At 47.7% G+C, this 19,251-nt stretch overlaps 1 protein-coding gene across 3 annotated transcripts in view; it reads right to left on the bottom strand.

The window, feature by feature from the left end:
- The window catches only part of Col14a1 (collagen, type XIV, alpha 1), a 194,521-nt gene that overhangs the window by 13,249 nt on the left and 162,021 nt on the right, over positions 1-19,251 (bottom strand). For all 3 annotated transcript variants that reach the window (XM_013512820.1, XM_013512819.1, XM_005381916.2), the window contains exons 41-45: positions 12,271-12,324; positions 11,750-11,821; positions 4,263-4,298; positions 3,228-3,294; positions 588-776 (exon numbers count right to left, since the gene is read on the bottom strand). In XM_013512820.1, the coding sequence (XP_013368274.1) occupies positions 588-776; positions 3,228-3,294; positions 4,263-4,298; positions 11,750-11,821; positions 12,271-12,324 (418 nt within the window). The remainder of the gene's footprint in view (positions 1-587; positions 777-3,227; positions 3,295-4,262; positions 4,299-11,749; positions 11,822-12,270; positions 12,325-19,251) is intronic.

The following is a 19,251-nucleotide window of genomic DNA, read 5'->3' as shown; positions in this document are numbered from 1 at the left end:
TTGTGCTACACAATCCTTTAGTAGCAAAGACAAAACACTGCACTGTTAAATACATGTTGTCCCACACGATAGGGTGATCAGCCATCCACAGTAAGATGGCTTCCTTTTAAGGGGAAGTTCGCAGCTCTGTAGTCCCTGTGGGGATCTTGGGCATCATATGTTGCTATGACTCGTGGCTGTTCTGAGGATTGCCACTGACCGTTGCCCATGTGAGCACCGCACAAAAAAGCACCAGCTCTACACAAGGACCGAGCTCTCTGCACGCCGTGGCATACGTGTGATGTCGGTATCCCCAGGGAGAGGCATCGTTTTCTAATTCTTCAAACCGGAGCGGCACCTTTTAAAAATAGAGGAGAGTTGGGAGAGCCCCTAACTTCCTCTGTGATCCAAGCAGACGTGGCGCTTGATAAACACTTTGTGTCTAGCTCAGTCTTCTTTGGGATCTGGGGTCTGGGGAGTAATTAGCAAGATCCTGAGGAGTTGGTGGGGAGAGTCACTCGGGGCGTTATTCCTGCTGCCTGCACTTCGAAGCAGGACCCCCGGGCCGGTCCACTTCTCACCCACCGGAGGAGTGGCGCCTGACTTACCTCGATCTCCTGGGGTGCCCGGCAAGCCTGTGTTTCCAGGGAAGCCAGGGGCACCAGGGGGTCCTTGTTCGCCAGGGGTTCCGGGTGAGCCGGGCCTCCCGGGCTCCCCAGGGGGCCCCTGGATGGTCCGGGTGGATGAGGAGTGGCTGGGGATCTGGTTGAGGATGGCTGTGTACCTGGCCATGTGACCTGTGGCAAGAAGCACAGGGGTAGCATTGGGTGAACACTCACAGACCCGGGAGGATGGGGGTGTCGTTGCTTAGGGCTCCCGGCCACTCCGTCACGTGTTCAGCGGGCGAAGAGCACGCCCCTCTGAAATAGGCTGGTCTCCACGTTCGGGCTTTACACTTCCCTTTGGATGAGATTACCCCTGGAGTACACTCAAGGCCCCTCGCATGGGCTTGGAATTCCATGGCTCACGTCCCGTCGTAATCAACATCACTGAGCAGAAGTCATAAATTTCATCTGCACCCCAACATTTATCTGACCCCTCACCCCAGCCTTCAGCCTTCTCTCCAGCAAAGCCACTCCCCACGTTCTCCGGCTCTGTTCTGACTTGCTAAGCCGCTCCTCCCTCTGCTCAGCCGCCTTCCTCCTGCCAGACCTTTTCTTTCCGGGCCCCCAACAGTGCTTGGGGTCCAGCTGCAGAAATTCCCGCCAACTCTCTGAAATAGAAAAATCTGGAGCTCTTTCCTCAACTCCTTACCCCAGTTCCATCATGGAGGGTGTGTTTTAGTCATCAGGATGGAATTAGAAAGCCCTTGGGACCAGAAGGTGTCACCTCCCCAGCTTGAGTGCAGATGAGACTTTCTTACATACGTGAATTTTCTAGGGGACTATTATGTATCCTTTCGCTCACATTTCAACCTAAGTAAAAGAGAGTAACCATGCTTTGAGGAACATCTGAAGACTACACACAAAGCCTTTTTCCTCAAGCCTTGGACCGTGACGTGGCTAGGGACCCTCTTCGATGACAGGGCTGGTCTCAGGCAGCCCATGGCCAGGCAGGTGAGACATTTCTGCAGGGTTTTTCAGCTTCCTCCTCTGACAAGGGGCTGTTCTCTGTCACGCTGCCAGCTGTCGTCACTCGGGCCTTGCACGGTTTCCCACAGAACTCAGTGTAATTCCACCAGCTCACTGGGCTTGTAAGGAGCTGTACTAAGCGATAAACCAAGGGGGCTTAAGGAATAGAACAAAGAGCCAGGGAAACTGAGGCACCGCTTGGTAGGAAGATGCTGATTGGGCAGCTACCCATGCACACCGCACACTGAACCGAGAAGCCTACAAATTAACTGAGGGTGTAAATTAGCTTTGGGCGCGTTCTATACCCAGAGCAACTGAACTTCGGTTTCCTCTTACAGTGTATGATTTCTAAAGACCCTATTTATTTTGGCATTGAACTTTTCATTTAATTAGGTTTCATTTCATTGGCAGATGTTCTTTCCTATACATGCTTAATTAGAGCATTATAATATAAAATTAAAGGGGAAATACAAGGAGCAAGATGGCTGTGTCCACTGTTTGCTCTGACACTTCTGTCTTAATGAGAGCTCTGAGCCTCTGAGGACCCGAGTGCACACCTCCCCAGAGACATCTGGTTTGCAGCAGGGGGAATTCTGCACCTGGCCACTTGCCTCTGCCTGGACACCTGCGGGGCTCCTCTGGCCTAACTGGCCAGCTTCCCTGGATTAAACGGCCCTGCCCCTGAGCTGATGAGGTGAGCACTCTGAGAATGTCAGCCCAGAGCTGGAGGGGAGGCAGGGCGGGGAGACGGGCAGGAGGGAGGCCGGAGCTGGGGGAGTGGAGATGAGGATTTTGTGTGTATCCAGCCTCAGGTCCGGAACCGGGAACTGCACCGAGATGAAGCTAGAGGGATCGCCTTGGTTGCTATGGTGCTGGAAGGCCCACTCCCATTGAACTGGAAAAGAGAAGGCCCACCCTAGGAGCCCTCGGGGTAGATTACTGAGACCAAATAGAAGTCCTTGGGCAGAGCAAATGGGCAAAAGGAGAGTGTAGTGTGAACAGGCCAGATCAGTCGCTGACACTCAGCACAGGCTGAAACTTCAAGTTTAAAATGAAGAAATGGGACAGGCATGGTATCAAGCGTGTTCTGGTGTGATTTCTGGCACACCTACTGTCACACCAACCCTGTCACTCCGTGTATGTGTGTGTGTGTGTGTGTGTGTGTGTGTGTGTAAAACCTAAGGACTCAAGGCAAGGCCCTTGGGCTACTGAAGACAACCCATGTGAAGGGACTCAAGGGAGATGCAGCTTAAGTCTTCTGAGCCACTAGAAACAAACAGCGCGGGGCAGCCTGCTGAACGGAGGCCCGGAGGATGCAGCCTGGCAGCCTTCTGGCCCTGAGTACTTGAGCAAAAAGCCTGTCCTCTTGCACAGAAAGGAAGGAAGCAGTGTGACTGCAGACAGGCAAGTCACATCCACAGGGGCAGCCCTTGACAAAGGACACGGCTTTGGCGGCTTCACCGCCGATGTATAATCCGCAAGGCTCCTTGGGTGGAGCAGGGCTGGCATTTGTAAAGCTGCACCAAGATGAAGGTAAGCGGGACTGCCTTGGTTGCTATGGCGATGGGGAAGGCCCACCCCCATTGAACAAGACCGTGGTATCCTCTGTGCACTCACTTTGGATGAGCTGCTCACACACTTGCCGCGCCACTGCCCTCACCATGGCTTGAGACTGCAGGTCACCCTGGTGAGAGAAAGCAAGGCTTCAGCACAGCCACACACAGGCACTGCTAGGGCTTCTGGGTGTGGCCATCTTGGCCCAATGCCCCACAGGGCTCCAGGCCCCGAGCAGCAGGGACAGAGAGCACGGTGTGCAGAGGGGCGGCAGTCTGTGCTTAGGCTCACCATCCTAACAGTCGTACGAGGGTAAAAAGCGCAAGGAAACACTTCTGGCCTCAGATTCAAAAGATACTAAGTTTCGAAATAAATCAATATATTTTTAAAGTCTTATCGACATTTCTTTAGAGCTTACACAATACGTCACTTCCTCAAGCAATGGCTCCTTTAATGCAAATCACAATTCAGAGGAAAGATGCTAAACCTGTTTCGTAGCTGATCAGGATTAACACACTGCCCAACTTTACACAGAAGTGAGCAGTGAGGCTAAAGCCAGTGCTGAGTCTACTCCAGCCAATCGTGCTGTTACTCCGAGGCTGCACGACTTCCGAAGGAGAGCGCGGCCCCTGAAATGAACTGATTCAAGTTGGGGGCCATTTCTCTGATCCCACATCTGCCTTGTCTTCCAGAGTGCCAACACTGGGCCATCTGGAAAAGTAGGAATCCTGCGCTACTCCTTGGCATGTGCGTAAAGCTGGGGGGCGGGTTTTTGTTTTTTGTTTTGCTTTGTTCTGTTTCTGAAAGCCTTTCACATCCATTACATAGATTTCCTGTCAAATCCGCTTTGTGGGGAGATGAGTTTGATCCTCCCTTTTTTCCCCTTAAAGAACTGAACCAGGGTCATGGAGCTGGGTGGTTACAGATACACAACTGGAAAAGGTCTCTCCCACCCACCCCACCCCGCCTCACCCTCAGGGGCTTCTCCAGGGGAGGTGGGAAGCAGGGGAGGGGGCTGCACTCAGTGGGAAGTGACAGCTCTTAGCTACGGGGCTCTCTGCGGCCAGCTGCAGGAGCCAAGGGCAGCTGCACACTTACTCGTTCGCCTCGCTCTCCCTTTGCTCCAGGGACACCCTGTAAAGATGAAAAGCATTGTCTGGTTACCACCGCTGCTTTCCTCCTGGGATCGGGACACTTTTTCTGACTTTGATAAAAGTAGTTACGCAACAACAGGAGTAAACCATACAGCAGTCTCTGTTCAGTATCTTACCCCTTCACCCTGTTCGTGCAGAGGTGTGGGATTCTTAAGCTATGAAACTGGAATCATGCAGTGATACTGTTCCGTAATGCACAGTGTCACTGACTAGGGTTCAGTCCCTCCCGTCGCTCTACACCTAATGCCACACTAGGGACTGAATGCTATTGATGTTTCATAGCTAATTTCATGACTGTCTTCTGAATAGCTAAATTGTCCCAATTTTAAAGAGACTATTAAAGGAAACGGACTCCTCTTACTGAAATCCCACAGCCTCACTCTTCTTTCCCCTGGCCGTACGGTTCTCCAGAGCTCCCCCAAATACAGGGACTCATCAGTGCGTGGATTCTTGGCAGAATTATTTAATTATCCTGGACCCATAAAAAACTACTATGATTGTGAAAATTTTACTGAGCAAAACAGTGGTGTTTTTGGCATTTCTGCAATAAAATTACACACATAATGCAAAGCAGGTGTCTTCCAAAAGACGTCACATTTTTGTTTCAACTCAGGAGCAATGTCATACACACCCCTAAAGGCAGTGTGACTGGAGCTCAGAGATGAAACGTGCCACGCTGTCACTGGCCCTGCTGATACTTCAGCCTCAACCAGTTCTGAACACGACTGGGCCTCCTTTCCAAACTCTCTGTTTGGTTAACAGTTCCTCAAATGCAAAATTCTGAGTTTGATCCACAGTGCCCAGAGAAAGTATAGGCGCTGGCTTGTGTATGGAGATTTTGGAGGCGGAGACGCTTCTGTCACCACTGATTTCAAGCCATAGATATGCAGCTGTGGAAGTGGGAGTGGAGAAAGAGGAGGACATGGCGGGTCCCCCTCACCAATGACAGCACACCCCACTGCGGAGGAGTCTCTGTCTCCTCTTGGTCCCGCCCTCCACCTGCGCCACCCCTGAGTGCGCACGCGCGCACGCACGCACACACGCACACACACACACGCATGCACACACGCATGCACACAGGCACAGGCCTTTCCGTAGCACACCAGGGCACTGGCGGCGCCTTTCTAACTGCCTTCCCGAACTAAAGCTCTCCTTTCACCTCCACGGGACTGCTTTAAATTTGCTCAACTTGCCAATTTGTGCTCAACTGCCCTGATTGAAAAAAGAGATGGAAGAAAAATATTTAAAGCGTACTGCACTGGTTTCTAGAATATTGGAATAAATGTTGATTCTGTTTAAAAAAACTTACTTTCGATTATGAAAACTTTTTTGGAAAAGTAAGATTTGCACAGTGCTGCCTGTGCACCAGCTCCTCCTGTGTTTGGAAATAAACATGCTGCCCATGCTCTCTCCCCTACCCCTCAAGGCTTTGCAGAGGGACACGGCCCAGAGAAGACAGCGGTGCCTCACTCCAACGTGAGATAAGAGCTACTTACATCACCGCCTGTATTAGCAGCAAGGAAATCATTTTCAGGCAGGAGACACAAGACAAAACAAAAATCAGACACAAAGATAAACAGTCCACATTCTTTGAGATATTAAGACAGCATAAGTCCCAGCACCTATAATGCCTATACTGGTTTTACCACCTTCCAGCCGCGGTGCTGGGTACTTTAACGCAGTAGCTCAGCTCATCCTTATAACCGCCTTGTAAGATAACTCGCTGAATCCTCGTGACAATTCCATAAGGTTAACTCGTGGGTCCTTATCACAACCCTGCGCAACAGCGTATCCATTTTACAGGCTCGGAAAAGGATGCGCTGAGTTAAGTCACCTGCCCAGGGCCACACAAGAAGGACCTAGAAAAGCTGGAACTTGATGAACCCCGATTGTCAGGTCCTGAATCTGCAGCCTTCAAGCTCACTCTGCTCTGCACATCCGCTAGCTCCTATCTCCCAGTGCTGTGACAACCGATGCTTCCTAATTAAAAGAGACACACGGCACTGCCAACTTAATTCTAGCAGCTCAGAACTGGGCTTCAACTTCGGCCGTTTTTATTTTATTTATGTACCAGTACATCTTCTAACATTTCCATTCCTACCATTTATTATATTGGCCTGTTTGGGAATGTTTCAAATTTAGAGAAAGAAATTACAGTGCAAACCTGATTGGTAGAGTAAATCGACAACAGCTGCTCTTGGCACTCTCTGGAATGTGCAGATGGATGTGTTTAATTGGGCCTGAAATATCTCAAACTCAGTCTCATGATGCTTGCTATTCAGGACCAAAGAACACAACTGGGCAGCCGCAATGAAAGATCTTTTTAGTGAAATATTGGTGCAGCAAAGAATTATTTTTTATTCCAACTTCTCTAACATCTTTCCTTTGATTTTTGCAAAGTAAAACAAAAACAAAATAAAAATTCCTGAGCAAGCAAAGGCCTATAATTCTACCAAAAGTACACCTTGAGGGAAAACACATAGACTCTGTAAATGCAGACAAGAAAAAGTGGAAAATTTTCCTATAATTTCAGAACACTTGAAATGTAAAGAAAAGAAAATACAGTAGCTGCATTCATAGATTCACAGTTTACTGCTGGAAGGGAGAGTTGTGACCTCACCATGTTAAGTCCCACATAGTAAAGATGCCTGTGAGACAGAATCAGAACACCCCAGCTGGCTTCAAAGGAGTTCAGTGCCTGACCCTTAATCCACAAGAATAAAGTTAGTGCCCCCTTGAGCCCACCTAACTAGAACATGAACATGAACTTGTTCTTGCTTTATCTTATGTAATAAGTGCTCTGCCCATCAGATATGGAGCTGAGCTCTAGGAACACACACTAAGCAGGATAAAGTTCCTGTCCTCAGGTGGAGAGACAGACATCAACAGCTATCAGAGCTAAACAGGTGAGCGTGGCTGCTATGGTTTAGATCTAAAATAACCCCCAGTCCTCTGGTGTGTGGAAGGCCATTGGATCATGGGGTGCTCTACTCATCAGCAGATTCAACTGTGGATGAGCTCAGGGCAGAGTGCACTGTGAGGAGGTGGGCCTGGTTGGAGGTGGCCGCTGGGGTGTGACCTGGAAGGGTGTGTTCTTGCCCCTGTTTCCCCTTCCATCTCTGTTTCCCGGCTGCCGTGGGCTGATCACCTTTCCTCCACCACGCTTTCCCACCATGCTGTCTCCATCCTGGAGTTGATCAGCCATGGCCTGAAACCGTGAACCAAATACACCTCTCCTTCTTTAAGTGGTGGCTGTTGGGTCTTGTGACTCAGTGACGGGAAAGTGATTACTACAGTGGCTTCACACAGTCTTAAAGAAAGTACAGCCTGGTGTTCATCAGGCAATGACAGGGGAAGAGAACAACCCAGAAAGGCAGCAGGGCACCCCCAAAGGCTATAGGGGTGCAATACAGTACAACGTGCATTTGGAGAGCTTTAAATAATTTGGTGTAACTCAACTCCAAGAGAAGGATGATGACAAATCACGTTGGAGGAGAAGTAAAGGCCACTGGGGAAGCCATGTGCACCACACTGAACACATGGGACCTGACAATGGACCAGAGAAGGGGAGTCAAGGAACCAACTGGGGCTTCTTGTGGTGCCCTCTGTGGCAGAGGAGAGGAGAGGACAGGAGCCTCAAATCAAACTGGTGGCTGAGACAGACATGATAGAGAAATGCATGAAAGACAGGAGGTGCCCTGTGTTTGCTCTGGTTTGTTTTGTTTTGTTTTGTTTTGTTTTTTGTCTTTTTTGAGACAGGGTCTCACTGTGCAGTTCAGGCTGGCCTTGAGCTCACTTTGTAGCCCAGGCTGGTCTCAAACTCACTGAGTCTCAAACGATTCTCCTGCCTCAGCGTCCTGAGTGCTAGGATTACAGGCGTGTGCCACCACGCCCGGCTTTGTTTGCTCTGTTTTATTACATTCCTCCCCTCAATGTCTTGGTTACTTTCTCATTACTGGGACAAAATACTGACACCCACAAGTTAAAGGAGGAAAGTTTTATTTCAGGTCACAGTTTATAGAAATTTCAGTCCATAGTCAGCTGGCTCCAAGGCAGGGCAGCATGGCAGAGGGGCATCACAGAGGAGAAACAGTCCATGGCAGGGTAGGCAGAAAGCAGCAAACAGCAGCAGCAGCAGCAGCAGTGAGCCTGCTTTTCCCTTTTACTTGAAACAGGCTACAACCTTTTGGATGGTGCCACCCACACCCAGGGTGGAGTCTCTGTCTTCAGTAAACACATTCATTCACACCCAGAACTATGCTAATTCCAATCAGTGGACTAATTTAGTACCACACACTCTTAATCCTAGTATCACACACCCTAGATCCAGCCAGCTCTGAAAAGCTCCACCTATGAACACAGGAGGCTTTGGGGGACATCTAGATACAAGCCACAACACCCAAGATATGCCCACTTTCTCTGACTTTGTGGGTGAGAACTCCACTATGTCAAGATCCCATTGAAATGTGGCATCCTCCTTTTTGTGTTTGTGTATGTGTTTTTGAGGCAGGGTCTCACTTTGCAGTTCAGGCAGGCCTTCAGCTCACTTTGTAGCCCCAGCTGCCCTCGAACTCACAACGATTTTCCTGTGTGGCATCCTTCTTGAATGGCTGCATACACCCACTCATCCTCCCTCCCTCTCTCTCTCTCTCTCTGCAACTTTCTCAACTTTTCTTTGAGGCCCTTCACACTTCTTGCAATCTTGTCACATTGCACCTATTCACTGCATATTTTAGAGTTAGGAATCTGATTTCTAAAATGCTGGATGGGTGATCACACCAGAGATGAAGCTCTCACAGCTAGATAGTGTCATGCCAGAGTCTTATCTGCAACCCTGACATCCTGAATTCTGTAGAGAGCTCTGTGGATAATGTAGACAGGGTTTATCTCCCTGACGGGGGCAAACTGACCACACAGTCCTACCACAAGCAGCTCCTTCCTTCCTGGCTCTCACAGTGCCTCTGCCTGGGAGGGGTGGTGTCTAAATTCAGGTAGAAAGTGGGACCCCTGGGGCAGCAACACACATTCTGCCCTGTGGCATTGAAGACTAGAGGCAGACAGCAAGTGCTGCTGACTCCAGCTGAAGGAGGCCCTTTGCTATTGCCAGCGGTACAGGACATCCCTCTTGGGTGTCTTCCTGCGCTTTCTTAGACAGATGCCCATGGGAAATCAATCAAGGCCTCAGCTCTGTGCAGCACAGTCTGCTTTAACAGTCTTGCTAGCCTGGAAGCCAGCAGGCCTGTGGGAGCTGGTGGCCCAGACGCAGGGGAAAGCCCCAGCTGGCAGCTCAGGAACAACTTGCATCTGACAGGAAATCCCAAGCCTGCCATGGTGTCCCCACCCAGCAGAGAGAGACCAAATGGCTTCTTCCTCTGATACAGGCAAGTGGGAAAAACACATGAGTATTTCATTATGTCCCACATTTAGAGTCTAATCTGAGCCACAAAAGGCCAAGAGGGTAGACAAGATGGCGCCACACTTGCTTGCGTATTCCATGAACTCACCCCACTGAAACTCTCAGGCCCCAGAGCCTGCTCTTCTCTCTTTAGCTCTTTCCGTTTTCATTCCTTCTGGACCAGAATCACTCCCTGGCTTGCTCCTTCCTAGCTTAGGACAAGGAAAACTAATTTTAAGGGACACCAGTGAGAACAAGAGTATCTCCCCATATACAAGTATGTTTGTTGACTGTCTAACCAAGTTAAACTAGCATTTCAGTATTTTCTTTTTCATTTCAGGGTGTGCAAAGAGTATGATAGCCTGACAGCTCCATGACTTTCTTAGATGAAGCCTGCATTGCCTCTGACACTTTTTGACCTTGGCCCCTTGGTCCCTAAGCCTTGCGGATGTATCCTCCAACTGTGGTTCCCAGGGACACATCTTAGGAAAGAGACTAAAGCTTTGGAGCAGAGAATATGTTTTGAAGTCTCTTTCTGGTGTAGAATAGCCTAGAATTGAAAGACTGGATATGCTAACATGGAAAGGAGCATAGAGACAGGAGAGGGTGTATATGTGATTGCATGTGCATATTTGCAGGTCCTCACACATGAGCATCAGTGTATGTTTTTATGTATAGGATTATACTTGGTCATATCTTTTCGGATTAAAAAACACATGTGATGATAAAGCAACCCAGTCTTCTGTGATCTGATACTATTTTGGTTTGAAAAGAGATGTGAAACTGTTTGGAACAATGGAGTTGGAATAAGTGTATGGCTTTGCAAAGTGATTCCTAAAGACAGAACTTATTTACAAGTAAGGGTGTGTGTGCTGGAATCCAGGTGCTTTTCTGTGCATGCTTGTGTGTCCAGGCATGTGAGTTGGAGTCCAAAAAGGCCTCTGAAGATAAAATAGTTTTACTGAAATGTGTTTGCATAATAAACAGCCAGACTGACTGAGTAGAAAGAGGAGAAGTGTCTTTCTGTATAAGAAGCAATTTCTGTTATGTCTTATTCCCTATGTAGGCCTGGGTGGGGGGGAAGCTTCCCCCAAATGTATATACCTAATCCCCAGAAACTGTGACTGTATCACTTTAAGTGGCAAAAGGGCCTTTGAAAATGTCCTTTAGTCAAGGACTATGGGATTCTCTAAGACTCTCTAAGATTATTTAAGATGATCTGGGTAGGCTTCAGGAAATCACATGGATCCTTAAAAAGCAAGAATCCTTCCCAGCCACGACCAGAGGGAGATGTGACAAGGGCAGAAGGGTCAGAGAGATGCAGCATTACTGGCTTGGAAATGGAAGCGGCCATGAGCCAAGGACTGGGGGCTACCTTTAGAAGCTAGAAGAGTCATGGAACTAGTGCAGCTCCAGAGGCCATCATGTAATCACCTGCTTCTATAGGTAAGCAAAAGGGCCCAGGGCTGTTCACTGGTTTCCTAACCATCTTCCTCCTGCCCATGCCCACTGATCACTTTAGGCACCAACCTAAGGGACTAAGAGTACAAAAATGGGAAGTGATGTGTTCCAGACGTGGTGGTTTCATTTAATACCACTCATCACTTTCATTGAAAAATTTAAGCTTTCTGGTAGAATTCAGAAAAAAAATCTATTCTCACTCATTAAACCGTGAATTTCTCAAACAGATTTTTTTTCCCCTTGGGAGTTAGGTTTGACTAACACCTAACTGTGATAGCTAATCCTTGTAAAAATAATAGTGAGTTTACCTAAGCAAATACAGAATTCAGGCAATGAAAATATATACAAGCAAAACCTGGACTGATTATTCCACGAGGACCGTTTGACCTTAGCCGTTACATACGTACAACCCAGTCTGAAATCCTCATCTTAGAGCTGCTCTGGTTTTCTTTACCGAATCCCATACAGTCCAACACTAAATTAACTTTCTCACCAGCAGAGATTCTGGTAAATTTAGACACACACAGCATGACAGCAAAGCACCAACCCGACCAGGTCTTGCCTGTGATACTCACAGGTGGCCCCAGGGCGCCTTGTGGTCCCACGCTGCCTGTGATCCCGGGGACTCCGGGTGCTCCAGGAATGCCCTGAGTGGGAGGGAGAAATGGAACAGCAGTGAGAATCACACATTCTCTATCTAGGACAGCCCACAAGCATGAGTCACAAATACGTACAGTGACAGTGTCCCTCCTCATCATCACCAAAACTTCAGGATTCTTTGTTTGTTTTTGTTCCCAACTACCCAGAATGAGAAGGTACTTTTTTAAGTCTCCATACTCTTACTCAGATATGGTTCTTTTACATGCAAACCCTACTGTGCACAAAATCAGTACAGGTGGCCAAGTGGCTCAGAGAATAATCAAGCCACCATCACATCTTATTTTTAAAGGATGTCTGAGCATGAGTTCAGAGCCAAGGAACAAGCTGACTCCACCGCAAAGGTGGCTGCTGGTTGGAAGATCTAGTGGAAGAAAATTTCTCAAAAGAAACGAGTTTTAAAGTAGGGCACACGCCAGTGGCTTCCAGAAATACTTACAATTGGCCCTGGGGGTCCTGGGGGGCCGGAGGAACCATCTTTTCCAGGAAAACCCTAGGGATGAAAAACACTGTGTGTCAACCAAGTGGTCGCTCTCCACAGCTTTCAGAACAGGCTCACCAAATTCCTTTTGCTACGTGGGAGGCAAGTCTTGCGGTTTGCTCTGCGCTAGCAAGGATTCACTGCTTTGGACTCTTCCTGGAAATTGTTCTTGGCAATACTCTTGTGTCTGTTGGCTCCATTAAATCGTCCAGTGCAAGAATTTTAGGTGTAAGAAATGCCACTTACAAACTCCAACAGGAATTTGCTTCCAGAAAGTGTTTCTAGTGAACCAAGCACAGCATAGGAGAAAGAGGATTGATTCTGGCTACTTCATGAGCAGAGAAAAAGATGAGTTAGTGTCTTTCCTGACCCAGGCATCGTGAGCAAGGAATGCCTGCAGTAGGCATCGATGGCGGCCATAGCAGCCCCGCAATATCTGAAATCCCGCACGTCTTTGGGAGAGGCTTGAGGAGAATAAGCGCAGCTTATTGAGCGCAGCTTCCAGCTGCAGTGGAACGTGTGGACCCCGGGTGGGTTTGCTGAGTATCTGCCTCCACAAGTTTACACATGGTGACATGCTTGCTTCCTGTTCCATACTGGAAGGCTTAAAAGCGGAAAACAAATGATGACTTAAAAATAAAAACAGCTTCCTAAGACACTGATTGTGTGTGTGTGTGTGTGTGTGTGTGTGTGTGTGTGTGCGTTGTTTTTATGTGAGTATTTGATTATTAAAAATCTGTAACAGCTGGAACGACTTCCTCTTAAATGGTCATAGATTATAATTGTGGCTACTGACTTTCCAGTGGTGTTAATATGACAGCACATCTTCAATCCCAATTTTTATAAATTTTCATAAAATTTTGTTAAAAGCAACCCCCTCCTACTCCAGGGACAAACAGACTTTCCACCATGGGCTCTGTCCTCCACTGGACTCATGTTCCCCATCTCAAACCTACCTCGCCCTGCTTTCTTGCTGCTGCTCCAACTCCCCTTCTGACATCGCTGTCCCTTACCTTGTCTGTGAAACTCTGCCTTCTCGGGATCCTATCCTCATTCTCATTCTGTCTCCCCCCACAAGATGTAAATGAAAGACAGTAAAGATGCAACAGCAAATGGTGTGCATGGGAGGAGGCGCACAGGGAGGAGGCGCACAGGGAGGAGGTGCACGGGGAGGAGGCGCATGGGTGTCATGCAGATGGGAACAGCATGTTGTGTCGGCGAGGCCCTGCCATGGCACTCTTGGCTTCAGAATATTAGCCTTCCTAACAAGAGAGCCAGCTGAGGAGGCTGGGGTCACCCACAGTCCAGTTTTCCTCTCCAGCCTGGACCCATGGCTTGGCCATGTTTCCTCACAGTTAGCTTGGAGCCACAAGCTCAGGGTCTGGCCAGTGGAAACCCTTCTGCTGGGCTGATACTGCTATAATGGGAAGGGGCTTGTGTTTCTCTCTCTCTCTCTCTCTCTCTCTCTCTCCTCATGTGACACCTTCTGTCTTATTAAGACATGAAAAAAACATCCTCCTCAGATACAGGCCCTCAGTCCTGGACTTGTTGGCTTCCAGAACCATGATCCAATACACTTCTATTCTTCATAAATTATCCTGTCTTACATCTTCTGCTTTAGGAGCACAGAAAGGACAAGCACAGGCTCACTGCATTCTCCTCCATCTTCTTCAGCTGTGATAGTTCCCCCAGGACCACCCACCTGGGCAATCGGGTGATTTTGGTTCTTATTATGTAGTTTAGGCTGGCTTTGAGCTTGGGATCCTCCTGCCTCAGCTTCCCCAGTGGAGGGATTATAGGGCTACACCACCACAACCAGCTCAAGGCAACTCTTACACAGGGGCAGGCTTGGCCCCTCTGCTCACCCCTACATCCAGGACGATCAGCAATAGCAGAAGCTTTTCATATAGCATCCACAAATCTTGGTGAAAGAACATTTTTGCAAAGTGCCCACATTGTAAAACGAAAAATAATTGGCAAGCTCTTTGTGATTCAATTTAACTGTAATCAAAGCTTATTGAATTTTTTTCAGCCATTGACAGCTAAATTTGTGTTCTCCTTTCCAGAACTTCTCTGTATCTATAAAATTTCCATTTTACATCAGGGAGCCAACTGAGAGGATGAGTGTTTTTGTTTTGATTTTTGTTGTTTTGAAGATGAGTGTTTATGAATTGAGCAACCTCATAAAAAGCAGAAATCCTTAATTAATATTAAGGAGGAGAAACTTAATGGGAATCTCTTAAGCCAACAGTATATATTTCTGAAATGCATGAAATCAGCCACCCACAAACAGGGATGTTTTACAACATAAATAGCTCCAAGCATTTTTCCTTTTTTATATTCTTACCTCAAAATATTAATATATACCCATAACCCACATTAAAAATAATTTTTGCTATAAAAACTTGAAAGCATTTTATAGCTTGCTTTTGAAAACATTTGGCTCTAAGCAAATGATTAAGTTGTGATTAGCTATGGTTTTACCTGTAAAACAAAATCTAACCTATGATTTACTTTCAAAATCACTAATATTCTAGCAAACATTAAATGTACCTATGGCTCAAACTGGCAAAGTAATGTTTCATTTAATTAAACATTTACTTGCATTTTCAGTTTTCTTTTCCATACTGTAGAGCATATTCTCCCCTCCCCATGTCTGAAATGTTTTTCGTCTGTTTGTTTGGTTTGGAGACAGGGTCTCCTCTCACTATGTAGTTCAGGCTGGCCTTGAGCTCACTTTGTAGCCCAGGCTGGCCTCAAACTCATGGAGATCCTCCTGCCTCAGCCTCCTGAGTGCTGGGATTACAGGCGTGCACCACCACACTCAGCTGAAGTGGTTTTCTTTGTAGCCCCTTGCAAAGTTTGTATTTCTCAAGTTTTATTCCTATGGCATCTAAAGGATGAAGTCCACCTGCCCACAACTCATGTTGGAGCCGAAATCAGTCAGAAGCCAGCACTCACATGTGATGGAGCTCTCAGAAGTAGCGCACAAAGCTGATGATTATGCCACCAGCCACGACTCTTGTGAGCGGCCATGGCAGGACACGACTGCTGACCCAAGACTCTGGAACACGGCCAACTGCTAAGTCCTTGGCACACTGGAGCCAGACTCGAGCAGAGCAGGCTAAAGAAACACCTGCAGAAAGCCCGGATGCAGTGTCAGCCCTGTGGCACGACCATACCGCTCTGAGCTTGCCAGGGTGGCTCTTGGCCATTAGAAACAATAAGGCCAACCGCCAGCTTAAGAGACGGGGCAGCAAAAACCACAGGCTCCGCAGACACTGGCCCGGGCTAGCAACCCTAGGTCAATCCTTATGCGTGACACTCCGGGAGGTCGTACAGGGGAAGTTTCAGTGACACACAAACGCATGCATTAGGCACGGACGTGCACATGTAGTGTATGTGTGCATGGATATAAACACTCACATTCTATTTTAATATGTACTTACTTATATACAATTTAAATGGATGTATACAAGTCATTATTCATGTTAGTAACCTGCAGCGATGACTTCACACAATGGAAACAAAAAATACTCAGAATATTTGATAAAGAAATTACTTTGACGTGCAATAGACCTTATATAATACACTATCCAGTTTTTCTGAACTCGAACTGCTTATCAGACTCCAAAAGTTTTTCTTAAATTATGCATTCCTAAGTTCCACCTAAGATCTTTGGTATCTGGGTCTTCGAGAGTGGAGTCCAGGAATCTGTTTATTAAACAAATGAAAATGCAACAACCTGATGACATAAGTGGTAGAACTGCAGCTTTACAACCAGAGAAATACGAGCCCTGCCCCCTCTGGCACTCAAGCCAGAGTCAAAAGCAGACACAACTATTTCAGCCAGGCCTGTGCCCCAGTGGAAGGCACTTGAAAGTCAGCAAGGACATGAAAACACCCTAGTGGCCATTCCTAGCTGTGAGCAGGTAAAGAGGGAAAGAGATCATAGCATCATATTTTCATGCATGAGGTTTCAATTCTGACTTCATCAAGAAAGGAACCCAAAACTGGGTTCCTACTGCCCAGAAAATGCAGGCGAGGCAACTTCAGGGTTGAAGTTCTACTTACTAAGTATCTCTTTTGTGGAAGATTCTCTCACAGTCGCCAAATCCCACAGGGATCATCATTAACATAATTTCATGGCAAGAAAGTGTGACTGTGGCGCAGGAGCTGTGGAGACGGACTGGAATCCCCGCCCAGCCCTTCCCGGCTGTGGGGCGGTGTTCAGTCCCTCCAACTTTCTCAGCTTCAGCCTGGGTCTGCAAAACGGGATCACACGCCCAGCATTCATGGTCCTCCCAAGGACCGTAAAGCACCTGCACATACTCCGTAATTACGGGGGATGGTTGCTGCTATTTTTATTAAAATAATCCGCCGAGTCCTGACTGCATACCACTGTCATCACGTGGCTGACTGAGCAAATGTTTTCCTGGGATTTAATGAAAATCCACCTAGACCACAAAGAAGAAAATCAAACCATTCTCTGCCCTGGCTCGTGATGGTATCTCTGCTTCCCTTTCTGAAAGAGGAAGGTGCTGGAGGGGATAATTACCCTGCAGTGGGAGTTCACAAAGTACTCTTCAGAGAGCCTCTCATCACCGCCTAACTCAGCCCGTGGGAATGGAAGCCAAATGGCTGACTGCAGCTCAAGTTCCCAAGTGCACTGGGAGCCCCACTCACTTTGCTGAGACAGGACCTTCCAAACAATACGGCCTTTGTGTTCCTCAAACTCACATAATTAGCAAGCATGTTTCAAGTCTCCTTTCAGGGTGGAATCCAAAAAATTTTTTGAAAACCCAAACTTGCTTTTTCTTTAGACTTCTTTTGTTTACAATCTTCTGAGGCATCTTAATATAGCATGGGTAGGAGTTATGAAATATCCTGACTCCTATGGTGAATACTAATATTAGTAGCTAAAATTGCATTTCCTTATAGAAATGCTTTATAAGAATTAATCTGCACAACAACCTCATGGGTCACATGATTTTTTTTTTTTTTCTGCTTTTCATAGCTGAGGGAAGCAAGTCTTAGAAACACACACACAGGTACTGGCCCAGGGCAGGATGGCCAGGGTTGAAACCCATGGGTGGCCAGCCGTGAAGTCCCCAGCTGTCCCCACGGCCACTACACTCCTCAGCAACCTCACAGAGGGGTTCACTTGGGATGAGGAGGCAGAGCGCCTTCTGCAGTTTCCTCTCACAAAGGAGGAAGGCTGTGCTCACGGCATGGGCGTGCAGGGACTCTCTCTGGGCTCAAAGGAAGCACCCCAAATTAAGGAGCTTAAAATTTGGAATTGAGAGACTCCTCCCCTCTGCAGGGTGGAGGAATCACTACACTCCAGGGGCTGTAAATTTATATTTCCTCATCACTGCTATTTCTTCTCCCTCTAACTTTTTATAAAACTGTATTAAGAACTGGAAAACAAAATAATTTTAAAGTTTCTGTTTGTAGTGATAGCCAGAAAACTAGCAGTCTGATGGTGACTGGTTCTCCGAACTAAGAAAGAAGTTGGTTTTTCTCTTTCTGTTTTTCCTTCCAGTTCTTTGTCTGACTTTGTATCTGTCTGCCTGCCTATCGATTATCTATCAGCTACCTATCATCTATCTATCTATCTATCTATCTATCTATCTATCTATCTATCTATCTCTCTATTTATCCATCCATCCATCCGTCCTTGATCTATTATTTGTCTATTATCTAGCTATCTAGCTAGCTAGCTAGCTAGCTACCTAGCTAGCTCTCTAGCTATGTATTCACTCATCCATCCATCCGTCAGGCACATGTGTCTCATCTGCTCCTTCTGGCTTCCCTAGGGCCCTCTGGCTAAGAAATGCACAATACATCAGAGGTGCCCAGAGAACACAGGGTGAGCCCTGAGCTCATACAGCAAGAGCAGAGGAAAAGAGGCACGATGTATAGTGGAAAAGAAAGACAAGCGCAGAACGTTCTCAGCTGGAAAGACTGGGTGGAAGCTGGATGCCTGACTGCTTCAGCTATGGAACATGAACTCGCACTTCGGCTTGAAAAGTCAGTGCCTGCGCTGTGCTCTGGGGCCTCCAGCCGGGGTGGAAACTTGCTCAGTGAAGAAGTCCAGCTTGCGCTGGAGAGCTGCTGTGGCCGCAGGCCCGGTGCTGGAAAAAAGCTGCCTCTGAGTGTCCAACATTCGCCTTGGGAAATGTCAGAGTAAGCCAGAAACACGAGAGGAGCAGATGTTTCGTCTTCTTTCTGATTTGTGAACCCCTTCTGCCTCATGGGTAAATTCAGGGGTGACATTGGCAGCAGCTCCAGGAGAGAGCTGTCAGCCTTTCCCTAAGCTAATGGTCAAGGTGGTGGTGCTCACAGGTGTGAGCTCTTACTGTCGATAACAAAAGGCAAAGATTAAACAGGAAGACTGTACAGTAAGGACTGGCCACCAGCCCAGAGTAGGGAATGGCCCCAGCCCTCACCAGCGCTCAGGTGCCACAGAGCTAGGAACACGGGCTGGACATTGACTCAAGTCTTAACTGCAGGTCCCTCCTTCTTCGCTTACTGTAGGATTCACTCGCTTAGGGTTGGGGGAGTTGAGAGCACAGCACCATTAAGTGATCAAGTTCTGAGATCAAAGGAAGAAAACAGCTTCGCTTTCCTGGTTCCTGGACAGACCCCCCCAGCTGGGGAATGTTCTGGAATGGACAGGATGGCTAAGCTTGATTGTGTCAACTCAGTTGGCTTGAAATGTCACCCAGCGGGGAGGCACACTTCTGGTGTGTCTGGGTGTTCATGACACTGGGCTTTGGAGTCTGTGTCTGACCCCGACCCCTACTTCTCAGGCACCATCCCCCTGCTCTCTGTCCAGCTGCCGTGAACCCAGCGGCTTTGTTAGCCGTGTCTTTCCAGCATGATGGTCCTGCCTTGAAGCCAGTCAACCACTAAGTGAATCGTCTGCAATTATGA

The sequence above is a fragment of the Chinchilla lanigera genome, unplaced genomic scaffold (assembly GCF_000276665.1).
Source record: "Chinchilla lanigera isolate Chin_1 unplaced genomic scaffold, ChiLan1.0 scaffold00016, whole genome shotgun sequence".
In the NCBI taxonomy this organism is placed as follows: domain Eukaryota; kingdom Metazoa; phylum Chordata; class Mammalia; order Rodentia; family Chinchillidae; genus Chinchilla; species Chinchilla lanigera.
Note: the sequence above shows the minus strand (reverse complement) of the source record. Positions and strands in the feature narration are given on the sequence as shown.